Raw genomic sequence first — 15,704 nt, 5'->3', positions numbered from 1 at the left:
AGAGGTGGGGTAAGAGGGATGGGAACAGGGCAAGTTAAAATGCCTCGATGCTCACTATGTTTAATGAGATTCAGCCATTTGTCTTAAACAAATGCTCCTTGAATTGTTGCAAGTCTTTGCTTAATTTCTAGAGTTCTGAAAAAGTTGGTTTAGATTGTTTTTGCTCATTGCTTTTCTGGAGGAGTAGGTTTTTCAGAGGTCCTCACTCTACCATTCTGTAAGTGCTTCTCCTGAAAAAACATTTATAAATATCTCTTTGATTCAATTCTACATTTTTTGTTTTCTTTCTACTCACACAGAATACATCTCTCCTCTTTTCTCCTTCAGCGAGTGAATTAAAATCAGAGAAGAAGTATGAAAAAAGCATATTTTCTGATTTTTTTCAGTAGTTTCCTTGTGCTACAGTAGTATAGAGGAAAGTGTCAGGCAGGAGCAAGGTGAACCAAAGCTGTTTCTTTCCAAAGAAACAAATATAAATCCAGAAGCACAGTCTTTCTAGTTCTATGATAGTCACAAAATGAACGGGGACAGGAGACATGTTCGATTAAGGAGACTTGGAAAGGATATGTAATATTCCATGAAGAAAAGTGCTTTAATGCCTGAGTTTCCTGTAGGGAGAAGAGTGGAGTTCCTAAACAGGACAGGTATGTGATGATTACTCAACTCTGAATTTCACTTTGCCGGTATTAACCCCTTCTCACAGCTTCCTTCAAATGTCAGATGCTGAGGTGAATGAGAGGCAAAATAAAACCACCACCAATACATTCCCCTTCATGAGCAAAACTGGAATTGGCAAAGGGTCATGGTGACAGATACAAGAAGATTCATTCCTCGTGATATCTTGGGCCAAATTCCAGAAGCCAGTTCATCTTAGGGAGGAGTGGGCCAGAGATTTGCATGTATGACCTCACCCAGAAGTTCCAGCCCCAGAGCATATAAACAGGTGAGTTGTAGCTCTTACCCAGCTCCAGGCCCAGTAGTTTCCGAACAGATCAAGACCATGGCAATCCTCGGGCCCCTGCTGCTGCCACTGGGGCTGTTTCTGTGCCTTGGACTGCTGTGTTCTCCTGCCAGCTGTATAAGTCACAAAGACAACTGCAAGTTCTTCAGTAAGGTCATTGTCATCACTTCCTCAGGAATCCATGCCAACCCAAACGTCTATAAAAGCAATACAGTCTACACAGGTAAGTAGAAGCCATTCTCTCTGCTGTCCTCTGTTCTCTGAGGGTAGATAAAACCAGAATTGCAGAACATACCCCTCCATCCCTGCTCTCAATAACACAAACAAAACATGTGTTTTTGACCCGTCTGGGACACAGAGGCAGAAAGAGGGAGAATGAGAACATGTGAGAGGATGGGTTGGGTGGGACTATTTCCTATTTCTGCATGTCCCCTGTGTGAACCTGAGCCATGGGAGTCATTACATCCCAACACTCAGGTTAACCGAGTCCCAGCAAAAGCACAACTGCAGCAAGTTCTCTCACTTAAATAATTTGGGCTTTTTTTTTTTTTTTTTTTTTACTTAAAACAGTCTGTATTGGGGGGGGCATTTTTATTATTTTAAGGGATAAAAATTGCACCACAGTTTGTAGTCTTTTCCCATCCACTTGATGAAACAATGCCACCATGGATGATTGTATAGGGCACAACTCCAGGAGACGCTGTTCACTTTTAGTCTGTGGGTGGAAAAGCTAGTGAGCTAGACAGGGAAGGTATTACTATCCCATCTGATAAACGAGGAGCCTGAAGCTGAGAGAAGTTGAACGACCTGCTCAGGGTCTCACGGGCTAATCAGTGGCAGAACTGCCCCTTGAATCTTCGTCTGTTCATCACTAATCCAGTGCTTTTCTTTGAGGTGCCTAGAACTATGTTCTAGATATTGGGATCAGTCAAACCTACAAGTCAAGGCAAGTGCTCTCAAATAACTTTCATGATAACAACAAATTTAATATGACTGTTGACATATACTAATGTATTTAGTCCTCACAATGACCTACTAGGTAGATACTGTTGTCATTCCCTGTGTGTCAATGAGAAGACAGAGGTAGAGATGCTAGTGACTTGCTCAGGTCACAGAGCCGCTTAAGTGATGGACCTGGGATGTGGACCCGAGCATTCTAGCTTCAGAGACCCTGCTCTTAACCACTACACTATATGCCTCTCAGTTAAGGTAATGAGAGCTAAGACGTCCTACTGTGTGCTGAGTACTGTTCTAAGGGTAAATGCTATTATCTTCCCCACTTTACAGATGAGAACTGAAGCACAGGAAAGTTAACGTTTTACCCAAGGTCACTAGTAGGTTGCACAGCTAATATTTGAACCTAAATAATAGCCAAGATTTGTCCTGCTTTGTCTAGCCAGGCCGTCCAGCTTCAGAGCCTGACTCCTCATCTACCATGTTATCCTGCCTCTCTTAGAACTCTAACCAAATTTTGCAGAGAACACCAGGGTGATATCTATACCCATGCTCTACAGATTCCAGGCTTCAGCAGGAGAATGCCTATGGCCTGCCTTCACACACTCATCCTGGCTAGTCCTTTTCTCTATTTTTTCTTGGGGACTGTCACTAAGTGCCTCAGCTGTGGTGGGCCTCCCTATGTCCCACTCCCTCAGGCAGCAGATCTTGTCCTAAACAGGGCAGGGAGGGTAATCTTGTGATTCAAGATGAGGACCAGGAGGGCATGTGTGTGACCTTGTATACAGAAAAGGACCTGGATGGTCAGAGATCTCAGACCTCTGACCTAAGGTAACACATCACGAGGTGAAGAATTTTGCTGTTGAAATGGAAGAAAAAGAAACCTATCTTGTGAAGATGCAAGGGGTGAGGGGTTGGAGGTGGGGGTGGCAGAGGAGCCATGTGAAAGTAGGAAGACAGAAGAAAGAAGGATCAAAAGATGATCCGTAAGACCCCTTGAAAGGGAACGTGCTGGATGAGAGGGACATCACAGCATTTACAGAGGCATCGGGTAGAGCAGAGAGAAAGGAGAACAGGAACTAAGGCTCACTGAATGCCCACTACGTATCTTGTACTTCCCCAAACTTCGTGTGATTTCATCTCAGAACAGAAACGTGCTAAAGCTCTGTGATAAACTGACTCACTATAGGAATGATTTAAGTTGAGAATCAAAATCCTATGCCCTCGGAGGTGTGATGTACCAGATTGCACACCTAAAATTACACAGCAGGCTCCGTGGTTTCCTTGGGTCATCATAGGAACTTGCTGGGACTCGGAACTTCTGGGGAGACTGAGTAAATGCCCACACAGGCCAACTGCTTCTCCTCATTTTAATATTGAAATTTTTTTTATTTTCAGGGTTTGTGTTAACATTGGTAAGACATGTACAAATGGTTTGGCTGGTTCCAAGACACAACTGCATCTCAGGCAATATCTTAGAACAGGTTCTCTTGAGTCTGACTTGGTATCAGTCAAAGAAACTCATAAGGTAGTAGCATTTGTATTACAACTGTGCTGGCTAAGCATCTGCCTCCATTTTTTACTTCCGTGGGCAAGAGAAATGTAACTTGCTTGCCTTTTTTTCCTGAACCTTCAGCTTTAAGGCACTATGCAACACTGGATGCACAACTTTTTAAAAGCCAATCAATGAGTCTTTATTTAGTGCCCTCCAGGTGCCCAGAACTGGGCTGGCCAGATACGTAGGTGAAACTACAGCATGTAGTACAAGCCAGAATGTAATTAAGTCCTCAACTCTATAGTAAAAAAAAAAAAAAAAAAAATACATGATTCAGGAGTGAGAGAAAAAGAGCCCAGAAGTGGGACATCAGCAGGATCTTGGAGAGTAAGTGGGGATGTGATGTGAGATGAGAAGGAAGGAAGATTCCAGACGGGCACCAGACATGAACAAAGGCCAGGGGCAGGCAAGCCAGGTGTGTCTGCAGAAGCAGAGGGAGCCTGGATGCCCTGGAGTGGGGGTGGAAACAGCGGAGTGAGCTGGGTTATGAGGATCATAAGAGCCATGCGCTGGGTACTGCAAGCAACAGAAGCAGAAATATAAAACCAGAAACGTTTAGAGGCTCTAGAAGAGCACTTTGAAGGTTTTGGACAGGTGTGTGTCCTGATGGAAGTGTTGAGTGTGGAAGTCTGATCAGGCTGAAGCCTGAAGGGAGGGGACTGTGGAGGCCAGGAATCTGGATAATACAGATAACTAGGAGGGATGAAAGGCAGATGTAAGCCAGAGAGGGGGGTGGAAAACAGAAGGAAAGACAAAGGCAAGCCCAGGGGAGAGCTGACAGGCTTGATGACTGGATGACACGGTCGGTCGCTCATCACCATCCACCGCAGCACCAAGTACACACATCTAGGAGAAATGTCAGGTTCTGGCTGAGCAAGTCAGGGCGGGGTGGGGGGTGGGGGGTGGGGGGGTGGGGGGGTGGAGGTGGGGGGTGGAGATCTGGCTCAGATTTGTTTTTGACTGGCAAAAACAAACAGAACAGAGAAATGTGTTTCGTGCTAAGAATAACAATGGCAACTTATCCAACACCCACCAGTATTAAAGTCTTTACATTCTTCTCTTCAGTCTCCCAGGAACCTTTCAAGATAAGGTATCATGATCTCCATACAATGAGAGATAATGTCATTATCCTCAGACCTAGAACCAACCCTAGTGCAAAGCGGGCATTCAATAAATATTTGTGGAGTGAATGATGAACAGGAAAGAAACCACTGATTTAAATGTTAGGGCTAGGATTCAGATCCAGGACTGTCTAATCCTACTGTGCTACAAAATCAATTTTCGTTATTTTGTAAAGGAGAAACCTTTAAAACAATTTGGGGTGGCTGAGAGGATCCTAGCATTGAGAAATTTGTTCAGAAGGGATCTTCTAAGGGAGGAAATGGACAAACTGAAATAGTCTCTTGAAATTCCCTCCCTATTACACATCAGGAGGCTGAAAATAACAGGTGGAATTAAAAAGTGTCAGTGGGGTCCCTGTGGGCACACGCTGGGCTAGGTCAACAGGTGAGACTCACCTGAGTGGAGGGGGTCAGGGAACCCTAAGTGGTTACTTAGCGGTACTTGGATTTGGGCCTTGGCAGGTACTTGGACTAGGTACCCGGATTAGGGCCTCTGGGTCTCAGAGGCCCCCCCTTCCCTCACTCTCAACAACAAAGACCAAGAACATCAGCATTTCTGGAACCAGGAAATAGGCTTTGCTTTGACTTGGCAGTAACAGTTCCTTATTTCTTGAAGCACTTCCCTGGAGGCCCACTTGACCCTTCCACATGCATCCACCCCCTCTCTCCCCACACTCCACTCCTCCCGAGAGAAGGGCAGAACTCTCATCTGGCAGATAGGAACGGGGCTCAAGAGGTTAAAGGTCAGCCAGGACCTCATCCCTGATACGTAGCAAAACCAGGGCCAGAGTACAGGTCTTCTTTTGTTCACCTTTTCCTGTAGAAAACTTGGAGAACACAAAGAAGAACTAGGAAGAAAATAAAAACCATCTATCACCCCACAACCAAGAAATCCCCATAGTTAATATCTTGATGAATTTCCTTCCAGACTTTTTTCAACTTATTTCACAAAAATGGGACCACACTATATTTACATACTACTTGTAACTTTCTTTTTTCACACTTAATTTTGAGTTCATGACCCCCATCTCTTGTCTTACTGCACAGATGACTGATTGTTTCCTTCTCATTTCCTCCTAGTGTCAGTTGCTGTGAATAATGGTATTAACTCTGTGGTCCTGCGAGCAACGGACCAGCACAACTCAGTCATTGGCTCCTGGCAAAAAGGTGACAAGTATTGCAACGGCAGCGTCTTGTACCACGTGAAGAACCCACACAGCAAGTTCAAGGCAAAATGGGTATCTCCTAGTCCCATGAACATAACTGCAGTCAAGCTACAGTAAGAACCTACCCATATATGATTTGCTTTGGGCTTTTACAATTTCATATTATGTTTGTACAGTTTTATACTGACCTTGGTGGACTCAAAATACAATCCAGCTATGATGTGGATAATTCAGTAGCTGTACTCCTTTTCTGCCTCACCGTTCTTTGTCCTACCTTTATCTGTAGAAGTCTATACATATCACTCACACACACACACACACACACACACACACACACACACACACACCAGGTATGCTCAACATAAACAGAAAGAATTGGTGTTAAAGAAAACCAGAGCTGGGTAGTAGTTAAAGCAAAACTAATGAATGAATGAACAAAAACAGATTGTATTCAGGACTATCACAATAAGAGAAAAGAGACCTCAGTATGGAACAAGTCTAAACTCTGAATACAACATGGGCAGGTGGGAATTTACAGCCCAGGAACAGGGTGAGGGCTCAGTGGATGGAAAATCACTAAGAGGAAACATCAAGACGTTTAAGGGGGCTCTGCCTAAACTGACCTAACAGGATTCTTGCTTAAGGGAGGCCAAGCTGGTCTGATATCACCTGGGGGATAGTAGAGGATGAGGAATTCAATCAGATAATAAAGGTGATCAGATATCAAGGGTGGGATGCTCTTGCTAAACTGACTTATGAGGATTCTGGCTAAAACTGGATTTTACAAGGAAGTGCACAGATGGGCCTAGGAGAAGGTTCCAGAGCCTGACTAAACTTTGGTCAAGCAAAGAATCCTTGTCACTGGCACCCAGTTTGCTTCAGATTCTCTATATTCCCTCCTACTCCCACCCAATTCACTCCTATTAGTCTGGGGCAGACAGTACTCCACAGCCAGGCAGGTTGGGGGAAGCAGCAGCAAATAGTTAAAAATAAAGACACTCGTCTTGGAACCATCTGGCCACCTGAGCGTTCCCCTCTCTGCCAATGCCCAGGGCAGTCCTCCAGGAGCCCTTGCTAAACTGGGGGTGCAGAGAAGCTGCCAGTAGCCAGGAGCCTGGAGGAGGGGTACTCAGTCCCCATTGTTACCAAACCGAACTTGGGTCCACTTGCCTGCCGAACAGCAGAGCCAATTTACTGACTCCAGGTTGTGGTGAAGGAAAGTGCAGCGTTTATTGCAGGCGCCAAGCAAGGAGAACAGGTGGCTCATACTCAGAAGACCCGGCCTCCACAATGGCTTTCAGGGAAGGTCTTTGAAAGGCCACATTTGGGGTGAAGTTTTCAGGGGGCATGACTTTCTTCTGATTGGTTGGTGGTGTGAGGTAACAGGGTGATGCTTCAGGAATCTGAATCATCAACCTTCTGATTCCAACCAGTCTGGGGTCCACGTGCTTGTGGTCACCACGTAGTCACCATCCTCCACTTGGGCAGCGGTCTTAGTTTCTGCAGAACAACTCACAGATATGTATCAGATTGTTATATGTAACCCTTGAGGAGAACTAGGACTCTGTTTTATCACTGAAGTATTATTTCTTGACTGCTTTCCTTTGTTTCTGCATTCCCTCACTTCCCTAATTACTAACTGCTTAAGTCTGCTCTTTGGAACTCAAGGAGGGTCTAGGAGACTAAAGCCTTTCTCTACAAACAAGAAACGGGGGGACATGGAGGGGCTTTTGTACTAGGGCGGGCCCCCAGGGTCCTGCTTGGTTTCAGTCCCCCCGTTTCTTTGATACTCTTCAATCCTAAGGGGAATGGGGGTGGGAGTGGGACAAGAAAGAGAATAAAGTTTTTGATAGAGTGGTTAATCATAAACTCAGCAAGGGATCTCAGTTTTAGGGGGACTCGGTTTCACCATGACACAGAGACTCATTTTTTAAAACATAGAATCATTTTGGAAATGGCTTGCTGGCAGAAAGTGTGATGATTGTACAATAAAACTGGCTTCCTCCTGTTGTACAAAATGGACACACTCAGATTCTGAGGTGAGGCCACCTGGGGACTCTAACCAAAAAACTTCCCCCCCAGCTAGGGATTTATTTTCAAGTTCACTTTAAGAACCAAATGTTGAGAGGTCCTTACACTTTCAGACTGTCACTTTGTACTGAAAGGGCAGGTCTGACTATCAGGCCACGTCCACTATGAACTGCCACCAAGTCTCTGTAGACAGCGGTGATGGTGATGCTGCCAAGTCACTCCAGCCTCTCCCACCATGCCCGGGTCTGGTCGGACCTAGCTGGCTCTGGAGGAGGTGCTATTATGCCCACAGAGAGACCTGCAAGAGTAAAATCCAAAGGGAGCTGCTACAACCCAGCCTCATGATGACAGCAGCCCCTTAGAAGCCGGCCAGGGCTAATGAGGGCAATGGTTTGCCTTTCATCTCACCTCCTTAAGGCCTCCACACTCCATGCAACAACAGATAAAACACCAAATGGTGGTGACAATCTTCAATGGAAACAGCACATTCCCACCGACAGTGCGGTCTCCAGACCCCTCTTCACTCGCACCTGCTGTGTTGCACTGGCCTCTCTGCTTGTTTACGATGTACACACACAGCTCTGATCAGCGAGGCTGACAAGGGGAGGGGAGCAGCACATACGATGGGGGAAGCCCACTACACTGAGTAGCACACAAAAGGCAACATGAAGAGGTTCCTGCCCACCGAACTTTACAATGAGGGTTGGGAGGCAGGGCCTATACAGAAATAATTACTGAGGTTACACAGCACTTCCTCAGATCCCTGAACCCCCAGATCAAGCTCCGCTCCCTGTTTACTCACTCTCATCACTGCCACTGCTTCATTAGAGCACATATCACGACTGCAATCACTTACTTGTCAGTTGACTATTCGTTTAAAGTCTCCAGGGTAAGAACCACGCCTGCTGTGTTCACCACTGTTCCCTTAGCAGTAAGCACAGTGACTGGCATGTAGTGCACTCTCATGAATTTTTCAATGTGTGAACAAGAGACTGATATAATAATGGGCCCAATGATATCAGAACAACAGACCAAGCTGTACAGATCATTTAATGAACATTAAGCACCTATGACGCTACGTGTCAGGCGTTGTTGACAAAAGAACTTGCCCTCGAAGAGCTGGCCCTCCAGTCGGGGGGAGAGGCTCATAGCAAGGCAGTGCAGTAGAGGGGCATGTCTCTCTGATGGAGCTCTGTCTGGGTCCATGACAACCAGGAGCAACAATTTCATAGAGGCTACTGTCGAGTCTGTGGGCAGATGTGCCCGGGACTGGTATTACAAGCAGAAAGACTAGCCTGAACAAAGACCAGCTGTGTATACCAGCCTGTAGGGAATTCAGGGTGCTGGTGTTGGTGGGGGAGAGGGATGGACTTGTTCTTGTCTGGAGCAAAACTGTGGAAGATCTTGGTCCAGACAGTATACAGCAGGCCAGTACTGAACGATCTGCTACTTGTGCTGTAAAGAATTTAAGCACAAAAGGAACTAAGAGGTTGGGGTCCCCTGGGAAGGCAGCAATGTGAGCTGAACTTGCGAATTCCTCACCATTATCTCTCATCAATTTGCCCTCCACAGAGCCTTCACAGTCGATTTCCACAACATGGCTAGAGCTTCTATTAAGATACTGAAAAGAAATGGTAAGTTCCTCTGCAGTCTATTTACATATCTGGCAATGAAATCCATCGGCCCAGAAAATTATCTTGTGGGTGCCCTAGAAAAAAGTCTTCTAATCATGCGTTACCCAGATACCAGTTGAGTCTCCCAGCACCTTGAGGTCTACATAAGATTAGCTCAACCCCTTATCCTGTGCCCTGTGGAAAACAAAAGCCAATTCCAAGGGGCCTTCGATTCTCATGGTCACTTGTGGCTCCAGACGCCGGCTTCCTCAGGAGCTGTTTCCATTCAACACCACACAGACGTGGATATGGAAGTTGGTTCCTTCCTCAATTTTCACAAGAATACCACCTCACACAGAGTCTTCACTGGTATAGCAGACTTTACCGGAGGGTTTAAGGGATGAGAAGGGAGATTTGCACAAAGCAGGGTTGATAGCGTAGAAAACCAATAATTTCATTAGTTCTCAGAGTGGCCTCTGGCCTCCAGCACAACCACCAGGAATTTCTACTGGCCTTTCCCAGGCTGTAGTCCTCAACCTCAAACCATTCTGAGGCTCCCTGCCCTTCTCCCTTCTCGGCACCCTTCCTTCTTTCTTATCTCTCTCTCCCAAGCAAAAACAAATTCAAGAAACTGAGGTTCAGAAAAGATAGGTAATTTGCCCAAGGCCACACAGAAAGTAAATGGCAAAACGAGGACTCAAATTCCACATCTTATACTTTTCTCGACTTTTCGTAAACTTACTTTAAAACTATAAAGACAATCTTCTTTTTTTAATGAAGTTTTTAAATACAAGCTTCAACCAAGAACAAGTAACATTAGTCTTTCTCAGTGTCCAGGTAACAGGTCTTCCTCGTGAGCCCCCAAACACTGAAATACATCTAGTACGCTGCCCATTTTCCTGTCAGTCAAGCATTGCAAATGTGATCAAAGGCATATCTATCTTCAACAACAAATATTAAAGTGATTATGCCTAATGAAACTATTATATGAAAGCCTTAACTGTTTCCTTGGTGGCTTCCCCTCTGTGAAAAGTTTGGTATGTTATTTTCTTTCTCCAGGACATTTTTGAAATGAACACTCGTATAGGTGCTAGGAAAGGAAAAAAAAAAAAAAAAAAAAAGTTTGTCTCTAGTCAGGACTCCTTAGCTCCATGCTAATAAAATCCAGATTTTTAAAAAGGAGAAGAAAGCGGTTCTGTTCAGACTTTGGGCTCAGTGGTGCGCTAGAGAAACATTTGTCCTGAGGAAATGCTAAATGAGATAAGACAATGCCACAGAGCTGGAAGGCACCCTGCAAGTGGGCAGAATGTACAGGTCTGCGCAAATCACTTGGCATTTCCCTTCTTCGTCATTATAGTCCCCTCTGTGGTTCACTCAGACCCTTGGAAGTATCATTGCCAAGCTCCAGTTTTTCAGAATCAGACAACCTCCCAGGGATGTAGGCCTGGCTTTCTCTGCTTCTCTGCAAGGCAACCTCAGAGAACCAACATGTGGTCAGATCACTACCTGTGAAAATGACCAATGCCTCAGACACCACAAAAAGGGATTCAAGCATTTGGACAGGGCCTCCTTCCACTTCCTTTAAAGCAGAGTCAGCCATCCTCAAGCCTGGATGGTGTCTAGTTCTTAAAACCTTTACATGGGAACTTTGAAATTAGCAAAAAAAAATAAAATAAAATTGTACCACTCTGGATCATATTTGCACTGATTGATCGAATATAATATTAAGGACATGAGGACATTTGAAGGCAGACTACCTTCCCAACAGCAAATTCAACAATTATGTAAGTTCAGTATAAATTCCTTCTTCCATAGATCTTAAGGTCAGAGTGTTTCTTATTTTTTGTTCCTTAACATCCTGTACCCCTAGTTTCCCCTCCTCTATATACACTTGGCCCTTGCGAAGTGTTCACTGAATTCTGCCAGGAACTCTGGCTCCAGCATTCCATCACATTAGCCTCGTTTCTCTAGTGCCCACTCACCACCCAAAAGAGGTCCTGATGCCATTTTTTTTTTCCCAGGGAAAACCTCAAACTTGACCACCAAGATCTCCACAATCAAGCCAACCACAACCCCAATCCCAACCCACAAGCTAACCACAACCCTGACCCACAAACTAACCACAGGCCCGACCCACAAACTAACCACAAACCCGACCCACAAACTAACCACAAGCCCGACCCACAAACTAACCACAAGCCCGACCCACAAACTAACCACAAGCCCGACCCACAAACTAACCACAAACCCGACCCACAAACTAACCACAAACCCGATCCACAAACTAACCACAAGCCTGACCCACAAACTAACCACAACCCACAAACTAACCACAACCCCGACCCACAAACTAACCACAACCCACAAACTAACCACAACCCCGACCCACAAACTAACCACAACCCACAAACTAACCACAACCCCGACCCACAAACTAACCACAAGCCCGACCCACAAACTAACCACAAACCCGACCCACAAACTAACCACAAGCCCGACCCACAAACTAACCACAAACCCGATCCACAAACTAACCACAACCCCGACCCACAAACTAACCACAACCCACAAACTAACCACAAGCCCAACCCACAAACTAACCACAACCCACAAACTAACCACAACCCCGACCCACAAACTAACCACAACCCACAAACTAACCACAACCCCGACTCACAAACTAACCACAACCCACAAACTAACCACAACCCCGACCCACAAACTAACCACAACCCACAAACTAACCACAACCCCGACCCACAAACTAACCACAACCCACAAACTAACCACAACCCCGACCCACAAACTAACCACAACCCACAAACTAACCACAACCCCGACCCACAAACTAACCACAACCCACAAACTAACCACAACCCCGACCCACAAACTAACCACAACCCACAAACTAACCACAACCCCGACCCACAAACTAACCACAACCCCGACCCACAAACTAACCACAACCCCAACCCACAAACTAACCACAACCCCGACCCACAAACTAACCACAAACCCGACCCACAAACTAAACACAACCCCGACCCACAAACTAACCACAACCCACACTCACAAAATAACAACCCCGACCCACAAACTAACCACAACCCACACCCACAAAATAACCACAACCCACAAGCTAACCACAACCCGAACCACAGCCAAAAGCTTAGCCAACAGAGCCTTCCTCAGCCCCTTGAGAGATGCCATTCAGATCCTGCTCGTCTTTCTCATCAGCAAACTCCTCTTCTAGAAGGAAGCTGGGGGAACAACTGCTTCTGCCTCCACTGCATCCTTCTATGTTCAGTCCCAAGCCAGGGCTCTGACCTGTGTGAATGAAGACTCTGTGTTCTCAGAGGTACAACTCTACTGCCACTGCTTCAGACCCAAGCGGAGACCTGAGGGTCACTTAGTGGAGGGTAGCCAGTCCGCTCACTGCTGTTCAACTGGGTATCTCAGGACACAAATTAGGCTTTTTGTAACCTGGTCTGGGTGTAACTTGGAATTCTGGCTCTTAATTTAACATGTCGACAGCCAATTCCACAGTCAATCTAAACTTTTGTTTAGATGCAACACCAGTAGTATTTGAAGGGAAAGAAAATAAGAATGTACCATGTCTGAGTAGCCAAGGATAGGGAAAGATTATGGTATAAAGGCATTATTTTCTGTCATACCAAATACGCTATGCTTCAAGCAAGAATAATGAATGTGTTAAATTCAAATATGTCTTTAATGAGTGATTAACTTAAAATACAGAAAATGTCATCTAATTTTATTCATTTATGTGAGCATTTAAAAATCAATGGATATAAAATAGGTAACTAATAAGGACCTACTGTATAGCAAAGGGAACTCTACTCAATGCTCTGTAATGGCCTATATGGGAAAAGAATCTAAAAGAGTGGATATATGTATATGTAAAACTGATTCACTTTGCCGTACACATGAAACTAACATAACACTGTAAATCAACTATACTCCAATAAATTTTTTTTAAATCAACAGAATGGTGAGAGTGTATATATTTTTAAGGCCAGATATAAAAGTAAAATTTTCTCAATTTTAACTTTTCTCAGGTGCAAACTGGTCATTTTTCCCCTAATGGTAACTTCCACTAAGAGAAATGGGCAAAATATTTATAATACTCATAATACAATATAAAACCAAAAGTAAGTATGGTATTTCCTGTAATAAGCAACTGCATTTTCTTTTCGTAGTTACGCTAAATTCCAGGATGCCAACATTCAGTGACTGGATGCCAACTTCCAGCTGGCCTTCCTCAGGGACAGTTTCTGTCAACTTCTTCTTTCTCCCTGTGAATAGGCCATACTTTCCTATTTTGTGTGTCTAATTTTTGTTGAAAACTTAACATTTTCAATATTATAATGGTGACTCTGGAAATCATATTCTCCCTTCTCATCAGGGTACGCTGCTGTTGCTTGTTGAGGGCTGCAATCATCCATTTGTCTAGTAACTTTTCTAAACTAGTTTTGCAATGACTGCGTTCCTTGTTGAATGTGGTCACTGAAGTCTCTCTTCTGTTCTCTCAGTGGTCAGCCAGTGACCTGACAGATTTTCATGTATGTCAAAATTTAGCAGCCTCTTTCCTCATTAAGCATTCCCCTAACAACTATAAGGTTTTTTTTATTAGAGTCTAGAGTTCGGAAAAAGTTGACCCTGACAGATTTTGCCAGTTTAATGGCTGCTTCAGTGGAGGGACCAATTCTTGGCACTCCTGACTCCACAATTTTCTGTGATGTCACTTGGTAGCCACCATAGGTATCTGCCAGGCGTTATACTCAGCACTTTATAGGCGTCATCTCACGTAATCCTCACAACAACCCTATGAGATATAGCCATTTTACAGAGGACGACACTCAGGCAGAGAGAGAGAAATAATTTGCCCAGAGTCTTCAGTGAATACACAGTGAAGCTAGTGGGTTTTGAAGAGTGGTCTATACCACTTTAGAGCCTGCACTTTAACCAGGACACCCTAAGGGCACTGTTGAGAAGGATTCCGAAGCAAAATCCAGGCTCAAAAATACTTCATATTCAACTAGTGATATCTTCCTTGGGCTCAGGAGGCAGGAATTGAAGCAGAACAGGCTCCAAAAATTTGCCATCCTTGGTCACTCCTTAAGTGAATCCAGTAAGTGGCAAGCACAGTGAGTAGCAGAAGAAAAGTAAAGGGCTAAAGAAGTATGTACTTTCACAGTCTCAGGGACAGCTAATCCTGACCTTGACTAATGGGAAGTGATAGACCAAAACAAACAAAAAAAAGGCACACAAGCGGGCCTCCCTGGTGGCGCAAGTGGTTGAGAGTCCGCCTGCCGATGCAGGGGATACGGGTTCGTGCCCCGGTCTGGGAGGATCCCATATGCCGCGGAGCGGCTGGGCCCGTGAGCCATGGCCGCTGAGCCTGCGCGTCCGGAGCCTGCGCGTCCGGAGCCTGTGCTCCGCAACGGGGGAGGCCACAACAGTGAGAGGCCCGCATACCGCAAAAAAAAAAAAAAAAAAAAAAAAAAAAAAGGCACACAAGCAATGGCAAGGAAGCCCACAGGCTGCATGCACCTCGTGCACAGACAAGAGACAGACTATTTATCGCTCCCATACTCCCTTGCCCAATCTTGTTCTTCCACTTGTGTGTTTTCTTGTTTGCAGCTTCGTGTTTTGTAAATTCAATGCATTCCTATTCTGTGTCAGAAACAGCAACTGCCTACCCATTGAAAGGGAAGTGATAATTCATTCTGAGAAAGTAGGAAAGAAAATTAATGTCTTCCAAATCCCATTACCTCAAAGATTTTTCACACACCAGAAAGGTTCCAGACCTGGTCAACAGTCCAACTACAATACCAACCATTCAGAGCAAGAAAAAGACTCAGAACAGGGAGAAAATGTAGACAGTATCTTATTGTCTATCAACCCCCAAGTTATTTTTTCAAGTAAGTGTTGAAAACTTTCAGTAAACTTTATTATTTCATAAGAGAGGTAGTTTTGGCAATTGTCTTAAAGGATAAATTCTGAAGCCAGACTGCACAGTTCAATTTCATTTTATTTTACCCCTTATTAGCTGTGGGACCTCATATAAGTTACTTAACTTCTGTGTACCTTGGTTTCTTCATTTGTAAAATAGGGAGAAAAATAGTAGCTACCTATTGGCTGTTGTGGAAATTAAATCAGTTAATATATATAAAGCACCCAGAACAGTACCTGGCGCAAAGTTAAGCACTATATAATTATTTAATGCCTTAAAAAGGCACCACGAACGATACACTGATGTACAAGTAAGCCAAGCATTTCAAT

At 44.7% G+C, this 15,704-nt stretch overlaps 1 protein-coding gene across 1 annotated transcript; it reads left to right on the top strand.

Annotated features, from left to right (window-relative positions):
- The first annotated feature begins 991 nt into the window (after positions 1 to 991).
- Positions 992 to 12,654, top strand: PLET1 (placenta expressed transcript 1). Its single transcript, XM_060105248.1, has 3 exons — positions 992 to 1,184; positions 5,672 to 5,870; positions 11,985 to 12,654. The coding sequence occupies exons 1-3, from the start codon at positions 1,001 to 1,003 to the stop codon at positions 12,652 to 12,654; spliced, it is 1,053 nt and encodes a 350-aa protein (XP_059961231.1). The 5' UTR covers positions 992 to 1,000.
- The last annotated feature ends 3,050 nt before the right edge of the window (positions 12,655 to 15,704 follow it).

This window comes from Mesoplodon densirostris, chromosome 7 (genome assembly GCF_025265405.1).
Source record: "Mesoplodon densirostris isolate mMesDen1 chromosome 7, mMesDen1 primary haplotype, whole genome shotgun sequence".
NCBI classification, from domain to species: domain Eukaryota; kingdom Metazoa; phylum Chordata; class Mammalia; order Artiodactyla; family Ziphiidae; genus Mesoplodon; species Mesoplodon densirostris.
Note: the sequence above shows the minus strand (reverse complement) of the source record. Positions and strands in the feature narration are given on the sequence as shown.